Raw genomic sequence first — 14,283 nt, 5'->3', positions numbered from 1 at the left:
GCTCCCGAAGCGCCGAGAGCGGCTGTGGGCGCTGCCCCAAACCCTCCCCGGCCACAGGAAAGCACGACAGGAAGAGTTCATCCAGGAGAGGAGCCCATTCCATGAGTTCCTAATTATTTATTTTTCACCTTTCACACATAAACCATCAAGATCAGGGCGTTGTCAGCTCCTGCTTCGGCAGGATTTGGTCTCAAGCTGCAGCTCACTGTCAGTGCAGGGCAGTGGGAAATAAAGATGGGTTCTTATGGAAAAAACTGCTCTGTCTTGGTCCCATGCGATGTGGTCTGAGAGGGGACATCTGGCCTCAAGGGGAGTGCAGGGGCAGGTTGAGCAGATTTGGGGGCCAGGAGTCTCACTGCAGCAAGTGGATCTCCATCCCCCTCTGCTTGCTTCCCTCTCATCAATTCCCCAGGCAGGACCAGCAAGGATCACTGACATCCAAAAAAAACGTGTCTCTGCTTCCTGAGGATCAGATAATGTCCCGACTGCACAGGGCTTTCCCACAGAATGCTTTTTCTCCTCTTGCCCTTCACGTTGCTCCCAGAATCCTCCACAGATCCTGAGGTTTCACGGCCACGCATCCCTGTTTTTCCGAGTTAATGATTTAAACCGGTTGGGATTTCTGAGGCGCTGGCACCCAGGCCCCAGGCGGCAGGCCAAGGATGCTTGCCCTCTGGGATTAATCATTCTCCTGGCCGCTGACACTGCCCCCATAAAAACGTCGGGATGGGATTCCCGGTGCCGCTTCCCGGCAGGAGGAGGGGAGCCAGCTCCAACATGAGGGCAGCTCTGGCCCTGCTGCTGCTGCTCTTGGCCGCTGCACACGCGCTGCACCGAGGTAAGGGTGCGATCCTGGGGCTTTGCTGGCCCCTGGGATGAGGGGCACAGGGTTGGGACCTCCATTCCAGAGGTTTTCAGTGGCCTCCCCTCTCCCAGCCTGCAGCCAAACCGCTGGGCAGGACCAGAGAGGAAAGGGAAGGGGTGGGATGATGGTTTGGTATCCAGGATGCCACTTTGGGGTGATGCTGGAGGAGGTGGGAGAGCACAGAATTGCAGGGATCGGCTCCTTCTCTTCCTGAAGGAAAATGGGATCTCCTGACCCCCCTGACGAGTGCCATTCCTCTGTAAAATTCACCCCTTGGTGGAAACGATGCTCTGCCACCCTTTGCTGCCTTCTCAGCTCCACAGGGAATCGCCCACCTGCCAAAAACCACCTAGAGCTCACCTCTCCCACATGGCTTTATAGAAATCAACAGAAATGCCACAAGCTGGGACTGACAGCCATTCCTGCCAGGAAAGAGATCTGCCTTTTCCATGGCTTCCCCTATTTTGGCAGCCCCTTGCCTTCACCCTACTCTTTCATTCCCAGCAGAGCCTCGGTGTCCTGGCCCAAGCCCCTGGATTTTGTGGAGGTGACCCTGCCCCACACTGTAATCCCAGGAAATGCTGTTTACCCTGCTGGTGCCAAAGTCTGACCCCACAGAGCCTGTAACACAAATCGATCGCGTTTTTCCAGGGATGACAGCATTGCTGGGAATGTTTTCACTGCTGGCTGCTCCGTGGACCTGCCCCCAGAGCTCCCAGCCCTTGTGGTTTCCAAGCCATAAAAACCAACCCCACATATTCCTGACTCAAGAGCTGCCATATAATTTACCTGTAGCTCTCCCAGCTCCAGAAAGAGTTTTCTCCCTGCCCCTTTCCCTGGCTGCAGGGCTGGAGCAGCAGCCTGGATACAAGGGATGCTTCTCCCAGACCTGCTGCGCCAACATCTCCCCAGGGACCACCAAATCCTGCTTGGAAAAAGAAGTAATGGAGAGAAAAAATGAACTAACCTCAAGGGAATAAAGCAGCGTGTTCTGTAGTGGCGGAGCATTCCTTGTTCCCTACTCAAAATTCCTCCTTCTCCTGCACTTCCAGGGAAATCTTATGTCCGGGAGAAAGTCTGCCAGGAGTACAGGATGCTGGGAAAGGAGAACTTCCGAACCCTGTAGGTACCTCCTGCTGCTGGTGCCCTCCCAGGACGCTTGACACCTGAGCCAAGAACAGAAAACAGTAAATAGAAATCTTGGAAAAGGGCAGATGGATTCAATTCATCAGAAAAAGGGGAGATGCAGTTCAGCCCCTGGACTCTGATTGCTTTTGCAGGAAAAAAGTTTTGATCCCTTGTTGAATTCCTCAAAACCAATCAAGTACCCAAACAATTAAGAATTCTGACAGAGCTGACACACAGTCCCCTGTAAGTGGCAGCCCCTGGCCTGGAAGATGTTCCAGTTCTTTCCTGGCTCTTTTCCAAGGAACACTCTCTTATTTCTCGCAGCACCGCAGCCGACACGGTTAAACCCATTTGTGCAGAACAATGCTGTAACATGATTTCTGCTCGAAGATCAAGGCTCACCTGGCTCTCCCTGTCCTTGCTCCCAGGACCATCATTGCCAACAGCCGGAAATATTCCAATGGCACTTTCGAGGAGATCGCCCACCTCGTCCGGGAAATCGTCTCCCTGGCCGAGACGTGCTGCGCCGACGGGGCCGACCCCTCCTGCTACGATGCCGGGGTGAGAGTGACCCAAAAAACGGGTAATGGACCCCAAAAACCGGAGCTGGGATGGGGTGACCTTAACCTCCTCTCTCCCTCCCGCAGTCCACGGCGCTGTCGGTCAAATCCTGCAGCGCGGACTCGCCTTTCCCGGCGCATCCCGGCACGGCCGAGTGCTGCAGGCACGAGGGGCTGGAGAGGAAGCTGTGCCTGGCTGCCCTGAGGCACCCGCCCCAGCCCCTGCCCCGGTACCTGCAGCCCTCCGACAAGGAGCTGTGCCAGGCCTTCCGGGAGGATCCCAGGGAATTTGCGGATAGGTGAGCCAGGCTGGGGACCCACTGAGGCCAGTGCCATGAGGTGACAGCTCGAGGTGGTACCTGGAGAGGGTTCCCATCCCTGGACAACCTTAACACCTCCAAACCCCACTCTCACGCTCCCCATCCCCTGATCCCACGGCGCTGGGTCTCCTTATCCCATCTCTGCTGCAGGTTTCTTTATGAGTACGCCAGCAGCTACAGCCAGGCTCCCCTGCCTGTGCTCCTGGGCTCCACCAGGACCTTCCTCTCCATGGTCTCCACCTGCTGCATCTCCCCTGCACCCACTGCCTGCTTCCTGAAGGAGGTGAGACCCTTTGGAGCGCTGGGCTCGCCCCCATCCTCGCTCCCCGGGGAGCCAGGCAAGCACTGTGCTAATGGCCCTGGGAAGAGGAGGACATTTCCACTCTCTTTCTGTGGCAGAAACTGGAGAGGAAAACCCTCTCCCTACTCACCCTGACGTCAAACCGGATTTGCTCCCGCTTCTCGGCATATGGGAAGGACAAAGTCAGCTTCAGGTACAGGGGGAAAGGGCCTCTCCATCCTGGAACAGGGGCTGGGCTGGGAGAGGATTCCTCTCTCCTGCTGCAGATCCTGTTGGCAGGCAGCATTCAGAAACATAAGCTGTAATTCTGCCCTCAATCCCTGGAGATGCTCCATGCACAGCACAGGTGCAGGGCAATCCCTGCACTCCCCATCCCCTCTCCCACATCCCTGCTGGGAGCTGCTTCCTGGGAAGGGGGATCCAAGCCCCCTGAGCCCCACACTCCCTGTGCTCCGCAGCTACCTGGCCTCGCTGGCTCAGAAGGTTCCCAGTGCTTCCTTCGAGGACCTTCTCCCCCTGGCCAAAGACGCTGCCGAGGTGGCTTCCCAGTGCTGCGACTCTCTGGCCGAGGACTGCATGCAGAAGAAGGTAGGGGAGGCTGGATCCCAGCCCAAACCAACTCCTGAGTCCCAGCAGGATCTCAGGGAGCTGAGGGGAGCTGCACATCCCCTGCTCCCTCTCTGCAGCTGTTGGAGCACACGGCCAAAGTCTGCGCCGCGCTGTCGGCCCGGGACGGGCGCTTCGCCGATTGCTGCCAAGGGAAAGACCTGATGGAAAACCATTTCTGCATCCTGGCCATGCTCCCAGCGCCGGCTCCCAAGCTGCCAGAGGCATCTGAGCTGACCAACAAGGAGCTGTGTGGCAAGGAGGGGGCTCTCCATGCCACCAGGTGAGCGGTGCAGTCACGGGACAGAACCCTCCAAGCTGGAAAAGACACCGAAGATCATCGAGTCCACCCAGTTCCCGACCCTGTTACGTGCTTAGCTCATTATGGGGATAACCGGGGCAACAGCCTCGGTTCCCTCAGGGGAATTTGTGCCCCAGGGGCTGCACAAAGATGCCAAAAGTGGTGACCCACCTGTGACCGCTCATTCCCCGCTCCAGGTTCCTGTTCGAGCTGGCACGGAGGCAGCCCAGCCTCCCCGATGCCGTCCTCGCCAAGCTCTACGACTCCTCCGGGAAACTTCGGGCCGAGTGCTGCTCCACCAAGGACCCCTCCGGCTGCTTGGACAGCAAGGTGAGTGGTGTGAGGCTTCTGGGGGCTCATCCTTTTCCCCCTTATCCCAGTGCTCCCCAGATCCCCGCCGAGGCTTTTCCCAGCCTGGTGACTCCCACCCTCTGCCCCCAGCGCAAGCGGATGAAGGCAGAGCTGCTCCCCTTCCTGGGAAAGGTCAGCCAGCTCTGCGGGCAGTACAACAACCTGCCTTTCCTTGAGTTCAAGAAGAGGTAAGCCTTTCCTTCTCCCCCGACAAAAAAAAAACAAAAGCCAAAAAGCCCACCTGGATGACTGGGTGAAATCAGAGCTGGTCCAAAACGTCGAGGATGCAAAGCGGAGCCCACCCGGGCGTGCATCCCCCCCTCCCCAAAAGCCGCGTGGGGCCGGGAAGCCGCAGCTCCCGCTGTAACCTGGCTCCCCACGCCCGCAGGCTGCGGGAAAACCTGAAACAAGCGGAGCCCCAGGCCAGCCCGGCGCAGCTGGAGCAGCTCCTGGAGCAGCGAGCATCCTTCGCCTCCACCTGCTGCCTCCCGGAGGCTCCCCCGCTCCTCTGCGCCTCCAAGGTAGGAGCACGGCCCCTCCTGCCCCTCCTGGGCCGCCGAGGGGCCAGACCCAGCACCGGGACTGCCCCTCGGCTCTTCCCTCCTTCCCCAGGTGAGCTCGGAGCTGGGGGAAGCGTGTGACAAGGAGTCCTGCCTGCTGGCCTAGGGGCCCGGCAGCAGGGATCGCTTCTCCAGGAGCGAGAGCACGAGGCTGAGCTCTGTGAGCACGCAGGAATGGGGGACATGGCAAGGGAGCATCAGGGAGCCGGGCTGGAGGACGTCCTGCAGATGGAAGCTGTCACCGAGCCCCCAGCTCCCTGCCACCCTTGCGTTCCTGCAGCCGAAATAAAGAGAAGTCCCCACGTTGCTGGTGGAAAGGCTTTGCTCGCCCTCGGGGCGGTGGGGAGGGTGGGAAGGAGGAGCAGCTGTGCCTCCACATGCACATTCCAGCCCTGATCCTGGGAGCTAAAGCTCTAAATCACTGAGGGACAGCAAGGAGAGCACACGTCAAACGCTCCCAAGGACAGCAGTCCGTGGGTGTTGGAGTGTTCAGCTCCCTGGAGCCAACCCTGGGCACCCCCAGCCTCCCCCCCTGCCCCCGTGAGCCCTCCCCAGCACGGGTGGGGTTCTGGGGGTGCTGCAGGCAAAGAAACCCCGGCTTGGGCTTCTTTGGAGGGTGGCAAACCCAGCCCAGAAACAGCAGGAAAATCCCCCGAGCCCAAATGCAGCAAACTCTGTGTACAACAAATCCAGCAAGGGGGGCAGATAAGGACACCTGGGTGCACAGAGACGGAGCAGAGTGATAAAACAGAGCCAAGAGCGAGAAGAACTCCCTGTTCAAGCTGCCTCATCCCTTTTCTGGGGAGCACTGGCAGCCCCTGCATCACTGCTGAGTTTCCCTGCAGTGTGAGAAGCAAGGTGGATTTGGCTGGCACACTCCCTGTCCATCTCCTGCCAGAGCCCCTCTTCTTTTGGGGTACAAAACTGGACAGAGAGGAAAACTTTCTCTTGGTTTTTTTTTTCTCCCCCAAGATCCCACTGACCTGGGACTGCACTGAAGCAGCAAAATCACTGATGCCAAGGCACTGGATCTACCCACCAGCCTCCTGTTACAGCCAGACTTTGGCATTTATTTTCCAAAATATTAATTAATGCCACCCAAACATACTCAACTGCTGTCCAAAAACAACACAAACCATAATCCTCTTACTAAAACCACCAGATTCCTTGGAAAATTCAGGCTGCTCGTGCCTGATGACAGCCAGCATCACATCCCCAGGGATTCCACCCAGCCCTTGCCAGCCTGGGCATAAATCAGCTGAATTTTGGGGATTTTTACTTGTTTTTTTAATACCAATTTTATTTTTAAAAATTTGTAGTATTATTATTATTAATATTTATTTTATTACCAATTAATTTTATTTTCGAGCTCTCATTGCTCCTGCCCTCAGAGCCCTGAGGTGGATTTACCTCCTGTTTCACTAATCCATTCCCAAAAATATAAAGGAAGCAGCAAAGTTCCTGATTTAGTTATAATTTTTTAGTTTTTTTTTTTTTAATCCCCAGCCTTCTTGCTTGGAACAACAAATCCTATCTGGTCTGTTCTCCAGGAACTCATCAGCTTTAGAGAGGAATTCAGTGGCAATGCAGGAATTCTGAGGTGGCTTCCAGGAAAGCATTATTTCATTACAACCAGGGAATGTAGGGCTGCCATGGGAAAAACCCAATGAGAATTACTCGAGGCACTGAATAAAACAGCTCCAACTTTTACCTGGCCACTGCTCCACGAAGCACTATAAAAAGACTGAAATTGTCTGTTTTAGCCATCTCTGAGACCTGCAGGGCTTCTCATTTCCCAGTGCCTGCTTTTCCAGCCCTTTTTGGGCCAGCAGCATCCCAGCCACCAACCTCAACCTCCCAAAAAGCACACAGGAAAAAAATCTCATACCTCCATTTTATTTTATTTGCCTCCCACACTGTGTACAGCACATTCCCAACAGGAACAGCAAGCATTTTTCCCTTGGCTTCACTCCCCACAGCCAGGCCCAGCACAGCCTGGGGATAAAAAACCATTTCCATGGTGGGGGGGATCAGCTCACAGGTGCTGCTGGTGCCTCTCAGATCACAGCAGGGCTTCCAGCAGCTGTGTGGAATCTGGAATCCATTCTTCCTTGGTGGAAGTGCCCAAAAAAACCATCCCTAGGCACCTCAGGGCCATGCTGCATGTTTGGGTGCTGGGATGAGCCAGGGCATCGCTGGGACAGTGTTGGAATCAGAGGCACAGAGTGCGTGCCCTTATTTCTGATCCTTGGCTCTGACATCCAAGAAAACACTGAATTTCATATAACACCATGAAAACAACTGTTAAATAAAAAAACCTAAAAGTGTGAGTATGTAAATTAGAGAGATTTCCTAAGTCACTGGGTGAAAAAGTTCAAGTTTAGAGTTTAAACTAGTTTAGAAAACAGAAAACAAGATGGAAGATTTAGTGTTGTCTCTTGTCCTTCTTTCTTCTTCTTCTCCAAGTTTTTAAGTAGTAACAAATGATTGGATAAAGAATGTTGCAGTGCACACAAGTGTTAAGTCATTAAGCCACTAAGAAAAATAATTTACTTGTCTATTGTTGAGTAAAAATGAGCATAAAGATAAAAGAACTGCGTATTTCAAAGCCATTTTACGCCATTCAAACCAATTTAAACCAGACGATAATGAGCTGAACAAAAAGTCTAAAAAAGACCCGCCAAGTCTTTCAATAATACATTAATAAACACGCAAAACAAGAGCCTAGCAAAGCGTTAAAGCATCTTTTTTAACACAAAACTAAGATAAACGAAACTCCCGGTGCAAGAGCATCCCAAAAGAGCTCAGCCCTGAAATGACCGAGATCCAACAAGGGCACAGCAGCAATTCCCGAGGGACTGGCAGCCCCGGGGTGGTCACTGCCCTCCGGATATGTGATGCAGATCCCTGCGGCGGTCTCTGCTCTCACCCTGGCACGCTTTGAGCTGAAAAAGCAGCTTTTCAGTCACGGCAGGGCTTCACACAGCTCCTGAGACACCCCCAAGCCCCTGCTGCAGCAAATCACGCTGCCAGCTCCAGCTCCCGGGAATCCGCCCGTGAGGATGAGCCCGGGCAGGAGGAGCAGAGGGCTGGAGCTCAGAGCAAACCAGTTTGCCCAGCAGCAGCTCCCACGCTCACCAGTGGGAGCGCATCCCGTCCCTGGCAAGGGCAGTGCCAGCCTGGAGGGGTCCGTCCTGCCCTGGCGCTGGAATCCAGGCCGTGCCCGTGCCGGGAGAGCGGAGCCAGGGGGCAGGAGGGGTCAGCGGCTCTTCCGGGAGGCTCCGGCCCCCCAGTGCTCCCAGTGTCCCCAGCAGCGAGTGGCAGAAGCGGCACCAAGAGCCCCAGGGCCGCTCAGCTGGGCGCGCTTGGAGCGGGAGCCGCTCCCGTGGTGGGAATTGGCAGCGGCTCCACCGCGTCCCCATCCCCCGCGGAACGGCGTGGGAGACACCGGGGACACCCGGGCCCATCCCGGGATGCTGCTGCTGCTGCTGCCCCCGCACAGGGTCCGTGCCCAAACCCACTGCCAGAGCCACGAGGGGAAGGAAGGAAGGAAGCAAACCCATCACCTGTGGCTGCCCGGGCAGGGTCCGGACCGCAGCTCCGGGGGAGACGGGAGCCAAGGAACCGCTACGGCCGGTTCTGCCCCGCTTCACACCCATTTTCTATCAGTTTTTCCCGCTTTCCCTCACCCGCTCCCGCCCCGGGACAAGGGGCCACCCTCGGCTCTCTCCCACCCACCGAGCGTCGGGAACCGGGAGGGCGCCCGGGGATGCAGAGCTCGGCTCGGTCCTCACGGAGAGACGCGGCGGCAACGGAAGCAGCTCCAGCACAGCCCCCAGGCACCCGGAACGGGACCCCGAGCCCGGCAGATCCCGGTGGAGCCGGCACCGGGACCCCGAGCCCGCCAGATCCCGGTGGAGCCGGCACCGGGAGCGGGGATCGGGACGGAGGAGCAGCTCAGCGTCGCCGTCTGGCGGCCCCCGCGCCCGCAAGGACATGGGCGACACGACGACACCTTTCCGGCACCCCTTTATTCAAGCCGCTGCCCGGTTTTAGCCGCTGCTGCCGCCCGGGACCCGCCCGCAGGTACCGGGAGCTCCTGCGGACACAGCGGGGCCCGGCGGCCTCGGCACCCGCCCCGGTGCGGGGCTCCGGTAGCACCGGCTCGGTGGCCCCCACCCCCGGCTCCCCTGCACCTTCACGCGATGCCCGTTTCCCGCACATCTTCACTTCTGGATGGTGAATCCTTGTTCAGAGTTTCCATCTCTTCTGCTTTTCTCTTCCTACGCTGCCTCCGACAGTGGCTTGAGAGGGGGGAAAAATTCGTGAAAAACAAGAGGCAGAAGGGGGCATGACAGTGATGCTCCCCTCTCTCCCTCGGCTTTTACCCTGCAGAAGATCCATATGGGATCACAGCTGCCTTCCAGCCCCAAAGGAATGTCCCAGGCACCTCCCAACACGTGCAGGACCGTGTCCCACCAGCCTGGGACAGCCCCAGTTCTACCGGCCTGGGGAGCTGGGCAGGGTTTGTTCCCTCCTCCCTTGCCCTTCCCGGCCCTTTCCCTCACGTACTGACTGCAGAGGCAGATGCCGACGATGAGGATGATGAGGGTGACGATGGCGGCGATCAGGGAGATGATGACGATCTGGCCCTGGTCCCCTCGCAGGTAGAACAGATCCACCCTCTCGCAGCGAGCCCCGGTGTAGCCTCTCTCGCACCTGTCCCGGGGCACAGGGGAGGCACGGGCCGGTCCCAAAAGCTGCCGAGGTGCCCGGGCACAGCATCCCTCCCCGTACCTCCCTGTCCCCGCTGGGGTGACTTACACACAAGCCGGTGCCTGCTCGGCCACGAGGAAGCGGCACCTCCCTCTGACACAGTAGTGCTGGAACTCCTCCGGGCACCGGGAGAAGTGGCTCTGCCGCCGCAGCTGCGTCCCGTTCCCTGCGGGCGACAAGGACGAAGAACACCCCCAGAGGGGTGACACTTTTGCCCAGAGGCAGCAGCGTCCCCGAGCCGCTGCATCCCCGCAGCAGCTCCTGAACCAGCCCTGGGATGCCGCACGGCTACGCTGGACGAAACACCTGCTCCCCCTCTCCTTTCCAAGACCTGCGGCTCTCCCCCAGCCCCCTCGCACCACCCTCTTACCTGTGCATGCCTTGGCTGTGCCGCAGCTCAGCCCCTCCGTGCCGTGGCCGGCAGTGATGTTGGTGTCGGCGCCCACGCAGCTGAAGAAAGCCAAGCCTGGAAGGCAGCGGAGGCAGCTCAGAGGGGGAGCCCCAGCACCCCCGCACCGCCACAGGGAGGGCGCCGGCCACGGGCTCTGCAGCTGCCCCACGGCCCCCCTTTGGCTGGCAGCATCAGATTTTCCCCCAGGGCCGGGGGAAGGGAAAGTCGCGGTCCCCGCCTGCCGCCTCCGCCAGCCAACGCCCCAGCACGGGGGTCTGGGAGGCAGCCTGGTGGGGTTTGGACCGCACAGCACAGGCAGCTGCTCCTCTGGCCAGGGAGGATGCGGGGAGGGATCCCCAGGGAGATCCGGAATCATGGAATCACTGATTTGGTCTGGAAGAGACTGTAAAGTTCGTCTTGTTCCAACCCTGCTGCCATGGGCAGGGACACCTTCCACTATCCCACGTTGTTCCAAGCTCTGTCCAACTTGGCCTTGGACCCTTCCAGGAATGGGGCAGCCGCAGCTTCCCCGGGTAATTTGTGCCAGGGCCTGCCCGCCCTCACAGGGAAGAATTCCTTCCCAATATCTCATCTAAACCTGCCCCTTGTCAGTGTGAAGCCATTTCCCCTTCGTCCTGTCACCTCCGTGCCCTTGTGCCAAGTCCCTCTGCAGTTCTCTCGGAGCCCCCTTAGGCACCGCAAGGCGTTCTCAGGTCTCCCTGGAGCCTCGCACAGCCTGGGCGAGCAGAGGGGGCCACCAAGCTCCCGGTGGCCGCGGGGTGAGAGCGGGAGGCGGCCGAGCCCGTCAGAGCGGCGGTAACCGGATCGCTGGCATACCAGCACTGACTCAGCACGGCCCTCCCCAGGGATTCACCCGCCGTGGTGGCACCCAGGGAGCGGGGACAGGTCCTGCCTGCCGGGCCAGGCTGCTGGGCGACTCCCGAGGAGGTGGCTCGCCGAGGCGGGGCCGTTCCCATCCCCAGCGGGTTGCGCTTCGAGGCTTCGCAGAGAGCCGAGAGTTTGCGCTGCCAAATCCTGGCAGCGTGGTCTCCCGCTCCCTGTTTCCTCACCCGGCACCTTGGAAACAGCGGTGGAAGCTGCCCAGCCAAGCCTCCGGAGCTCCCCCCCCGCCATCCCACAGCGGGGACATTCCCAGCACACGCGTCCCTCCTGCCTACACCGAGCCACCACCGAGCTAAGGACGTGCTGCGGGGCACAGCGCTCCGGGAGAGGCGAGGGAATGGAACCCACCGCCCCACCCGGCCCGGCAGCAGGGTGGGAGCTGCCTGGCGGGAGCCAGGGATGAGCCATGGGGCGGCTGCACCCCTGGATCCAGCTGTGGGCGGCGTGGGCATGCGGCAGGACAGGGAGGGAGGCTGACTTCACTCCCGGTGACCGAGTTCACAGCTCGACATGGAAAAGATCCCCACCAAGCTGAGCTCCCCACCCTTATTGCAACCAGATGCGGCGTTCTGGCATCCTCCGGGCTGGCAGCTCCTTGGCAGGACCGCCCTGGTGGCAGTGCCAGCTCCAGAGGGAGCGGGGCTGTGCCCACCCACAGCCGGCTCCAGAAGCTGCAGGTGCAAACGCCCCCGTCCCTCTGATGCACGGACAGACCGGCCCCACTGTCTTGGGCTGCGCCCTTTCCTGAGCAGAGATAAGCCAGGAAAGTATCCCAAACACCGGATTGTTTTGCTGTTGACACCCCCATGCTCTCTCCCAGGAAAGCCCAAACTGCAGGAGAGCAACCACCCAGGACGCTGCCGTGGTCTGAGGGGACACACCAGCCACAAAAACAGGTCGGCTGCCCTTGGTTTCCTCCTGCCAGCACAGGTTTGGCAGGTTTTGCCAAGTGCTGTCACCAGCCCTGCCAAAGGGCCAAACCCAAAGTGATCCCTGCGGAGAGAAAAGCTCCCCCGAAATCCCAGCGCTCTCTGCCAGGGAGGGTGTCAGCGGCCCAGCCTATCCGTGCTTATTTCCTGGCAGCCACGAGCAGACACCTGTCTGCAGCTTCCCGTTTCCCAAAAACGTAGGAACTAAGGTGGGAATGCTCACACACTTTGCTGAAGAGGCGCTGGCTCCCCCGTCCCCGGCATCCCACATTCCCGGCGCTGCCAAGGATGGCTGTGGGTGCTCAGGCACCCATGAGCATCAACAGGTGCTAAAAGCATCCCAGTCCCGCTGCAGGATCCAGCCATGCTGGCCCCAAGCGATTCAGGGATTTAGGGGCCCGGGGAGCAGTGGTTTGGGAGGGTGAGGAGTTCCAGGATGGGACCCGGGGGCACACGGGAGAGCCCAGGGACAGGAGTGGGTAAACACCAGGCTGGATACAGAGGAAGGGCTGGGATGGGACAGTCCAGGGGGGCACGGGGAGACATCCTGGAGAGACACCAGGATGGACACTGGGATGGGACAGGGCGGGCATCAGGATGGGGTGTAAGAGGGGGAAATACAAGGGTTCAGCAGGATGGGATCAGGGGAGCAGCAGGATGGGATGGGGGAAGCAGCAGGACAGGCAGGGGGGAGCACCGGGACGGGACCGGGAGGCAGGTGCAGGATCATCAGTCTGGGACCAAGAAGCAGCGAGACGAGAGAGAGGGAACAGCGCCGGCACCGGGGGTGACACCGGACCGGGCCAGCGGAGGTGACACCGTGCAGGGCCGGGACAGCGAGGAACACCCTGCCAGCCCCTGGGTATCCCGGGAGCGGGCAGGTGGCGGGGCAGAGGGACTCCCGTGCTTACCGGAGGCGAGAGCCAGGCAGAGCAGCAGGGTACCGGGGCCGCCGCCCGGGGCCGGGGCCGCCGCCGCCTCCATGCGCGCCGCCTGCCCGGTGCCCGGTGCCCGGCAGCTGCGGCGGGGCGGGACGGGGGCGGCCGCTCTGCCACCACCGCCCTCCTCCTCCTCCTCTTCCTCCTCCTCCTCCTGCGCCTCCTCCTCCTCCTCCTCCAGCTGCGCGGCTCCCACCCCGCCGGAGCCATCCCTCGGCGGGGTGGCGGTGCCCCCGAGCCGTGTCCCCTCCCGTGTGTCCCCTCCCACGCGTGTCCCACCTCGGACCAGCCACGCCTGGCCTCGGCCTGCCAGGGGGCCTCCAGAAGATGCCTCACCCCGCATCCCTGGGGATTTGGGCAGCGAGAGGGATCCCCCATCCTGCCATCACGGGCTCCGGGCATCCCCTCTCCAGCGGGACAGAGGACGTGCAGCCAAGCCCAGCCTCGTCTCCCCGAAGCCTTTATCCCCGGCCAGCTCGTTGTGAAAATTTAGATTTATTCACAGCGAGCGGCTATAAAACACCCTCCCAAGAGCCTTGGCAGGGAATGACGGCAGCTCCAAATTATTCGGCGAGGGGCTGCGCCTTCGCACCAGCCCTCCGCACTCTGGCCTCGGGGGGTATTTTTTGCCTCGGAGTGTGTGGGAGGATGTTCCCGGTTCCCTGAGTGACATCTTGAGGAACAGAAGAGACCCACGGGAGATGGAGGGTGTCCCCCCGGTGCTGGCACGTCCCCTCCTGCCGCCTGGGGCTGCTCGCTAGGGATGCTTTGCCGTGGGCTGGCGCTGTCCTGGCTCCGAGAGAAGCCCGAGAGTTTCTCCCGGCAAAGAGGGGGAGCTGCCCCCGGCCCCGCGTCCTCACAGGCGCGAATTAAGGTGGAAATGAAAGACTGGAAAGAACGGGTGACCTCAAACCGCAAGCTGGCAGCTATTAATGCAAGCGCTGGCAGCCACCCAGCCATGCCATTTGGCCGCTGGCCAGGGGGTGAGCAAGCTCCCTTAGCTCTGGCCAGCCAAAAATTCCTGCTGCAAGCTCCGGCACACCGGTACCGCCGGCCCCTCGGCTCACGGCCACCCCTGCTCCCCGCCAGAGGACCCCCAAAAACAGGCAAAGCGTGATAAAACCACAAGGATGGTGCAAAAGCTCTGCTGGGGGCTTGGGCAAGACCAGCAAAACCGGCTGCTGGATGCGGCACCAAGAGGAGCTGGCTTCATCCCGGTGGGGTGGGCAAAGGCAAAAAATTCCTCGTGCCCACCAAAATCAAAGTGTCCCTCCTGCATCCTTCAGAGGTGGACAAAACTGGTGGGGAAAAGCATTTTAAAGAGATTTTAAGAGAGCTGGGACCCTCGGGGGGG

The 14,283-nt window shown here is 59.8% G+C and overlaps 2 protein-coding genes across 2 annotated transcripts; one reads left to right on the top strand and one right to left on the bottom strand.

Annotated features, from left to right (window-relative positions):
* Nucleotides 1–683: 683 nt before the first annotated feature.
* Nucleotides 684–5,296, top strand: GC (GC vitamin D binding protein). The gene is made up of 12 exons (XM_058838656.1): nucleotides 684–838; nucleotides 1,918–1,987; nucleotides 2,422–2,554; nucleotides 2,641–2,852; nucleotides 3,024–3,156; nucleotides 3,273–3,367; nucleotides 3,633–3,762; nucleotides 3,861–4,063; nucleotides 4,279–4,411; nucleotides 4,523–4,620; nucleotides 4,821–4,953; nucleotides 5,045–5,296. Exons 1-12 carry the CDS (start codon nucleotides 727–729, stop codon nucleotides 5,096–5,098), a joined length of 1,506 nt encoding a protein of 501 aa, XP_058694639.1. The 5' UTR covers nucleotides 684–726; the 3' UTR covers nucleotides 5,099–5,296.
* Nucleotides 5,297–8,998: 3,702 nt separating this feature from the next.
* BTC (betacellulin) lies at nucleotides 8,999–13,048 on the bottom strand. The gene is made up of 5 exons (XM_058838657.1): nucleotides 12,903–13,048; nucleotides 10,139–10,234; nucleotides 9,817–9,934; nucleotides 9,565–9,711; nucleotides 8,999–9,296 (listed from the first exon to the last, which is right to left on the bottom strand). The coding sequence occupies exons 1-5, from the start codon at nucleotides 12,973–12,975 to the stop codon at nucleotides 9,191–9,193; spliced, it is 540 nt and encodes a 179-aa protein (XP_058694640.1). The 5' UTR covers nucleotides 12,976–13,048; the 3' UTR covers nucleotides 8,999–9,190.
* Nucleotides 13,049–14,283: the final 1,235 nt, after the last annotated feature.

This window comes from Poecile atricapillus, chromosome 4, assembly GCF_030490865.1.
Source record: "Poecile atricapillus isolate bPoeAtr1 chromosome 4, bPoeAtr1.hap1, whole genome shotgun sequence".
Taxonomy (NCBI): Eukaryota; Metazoa; Chordata; class Aves; order Passeriformes; family Paridae; genus Poecile; species Poecile atricapillus.
The sequence above is the reverse complement of the archived record's forward strand: the minus strand, read 5'-3'. Positions and strand labels throughout refer to the sequence as shown.

Bases quoted from the DNA above. Each gene is read 5' to 3' on its own strand.
- BTC (XM_058838657.1), bottom strand. From the start codon at position 12,975: ATGGAGGCGGCGGCGGCCCCGGCCCCGGGCGGCGGCCCCGGTACCCTG. The intron at 9,712-9,816 runs GTAAGTCACCCC...GCCCCGGGACAG, and splicing joins GAGCAGGCACCGGCTTGTGT to GTGCGAGAGAGGCTACACCG. The intron at 9,297-9,564 runs GTACGTGAGGGA...CCCCCTCTCAAG, and splicing joins GGCATCTGCCTCTGCAGTCA to CCACTGTCGGAGGCAGCGTA.
- GC (XM_058838656.1), top strand. From the start codon at position 727: ATGGGATTCCCGGTGCCGCTTCCCGGCAGGAGGAGGGGAGCCAGCTCC. The intron at 2,853-3,023 runs GTGAGCCAGGCT...TCTCTGCTGCAG, and splicing joins CCCAGGGAATTTGCGGATAG to GTTTCTTTATGAGTACGCCA. The intron at 4,412-4,522 runs GTGAGTGGTGTG...CTCTGCCCCCAG, and splicing joins CCGGCTGCTTGGACAGCAAG to CGCAAGCGGATGAAGGCAGA.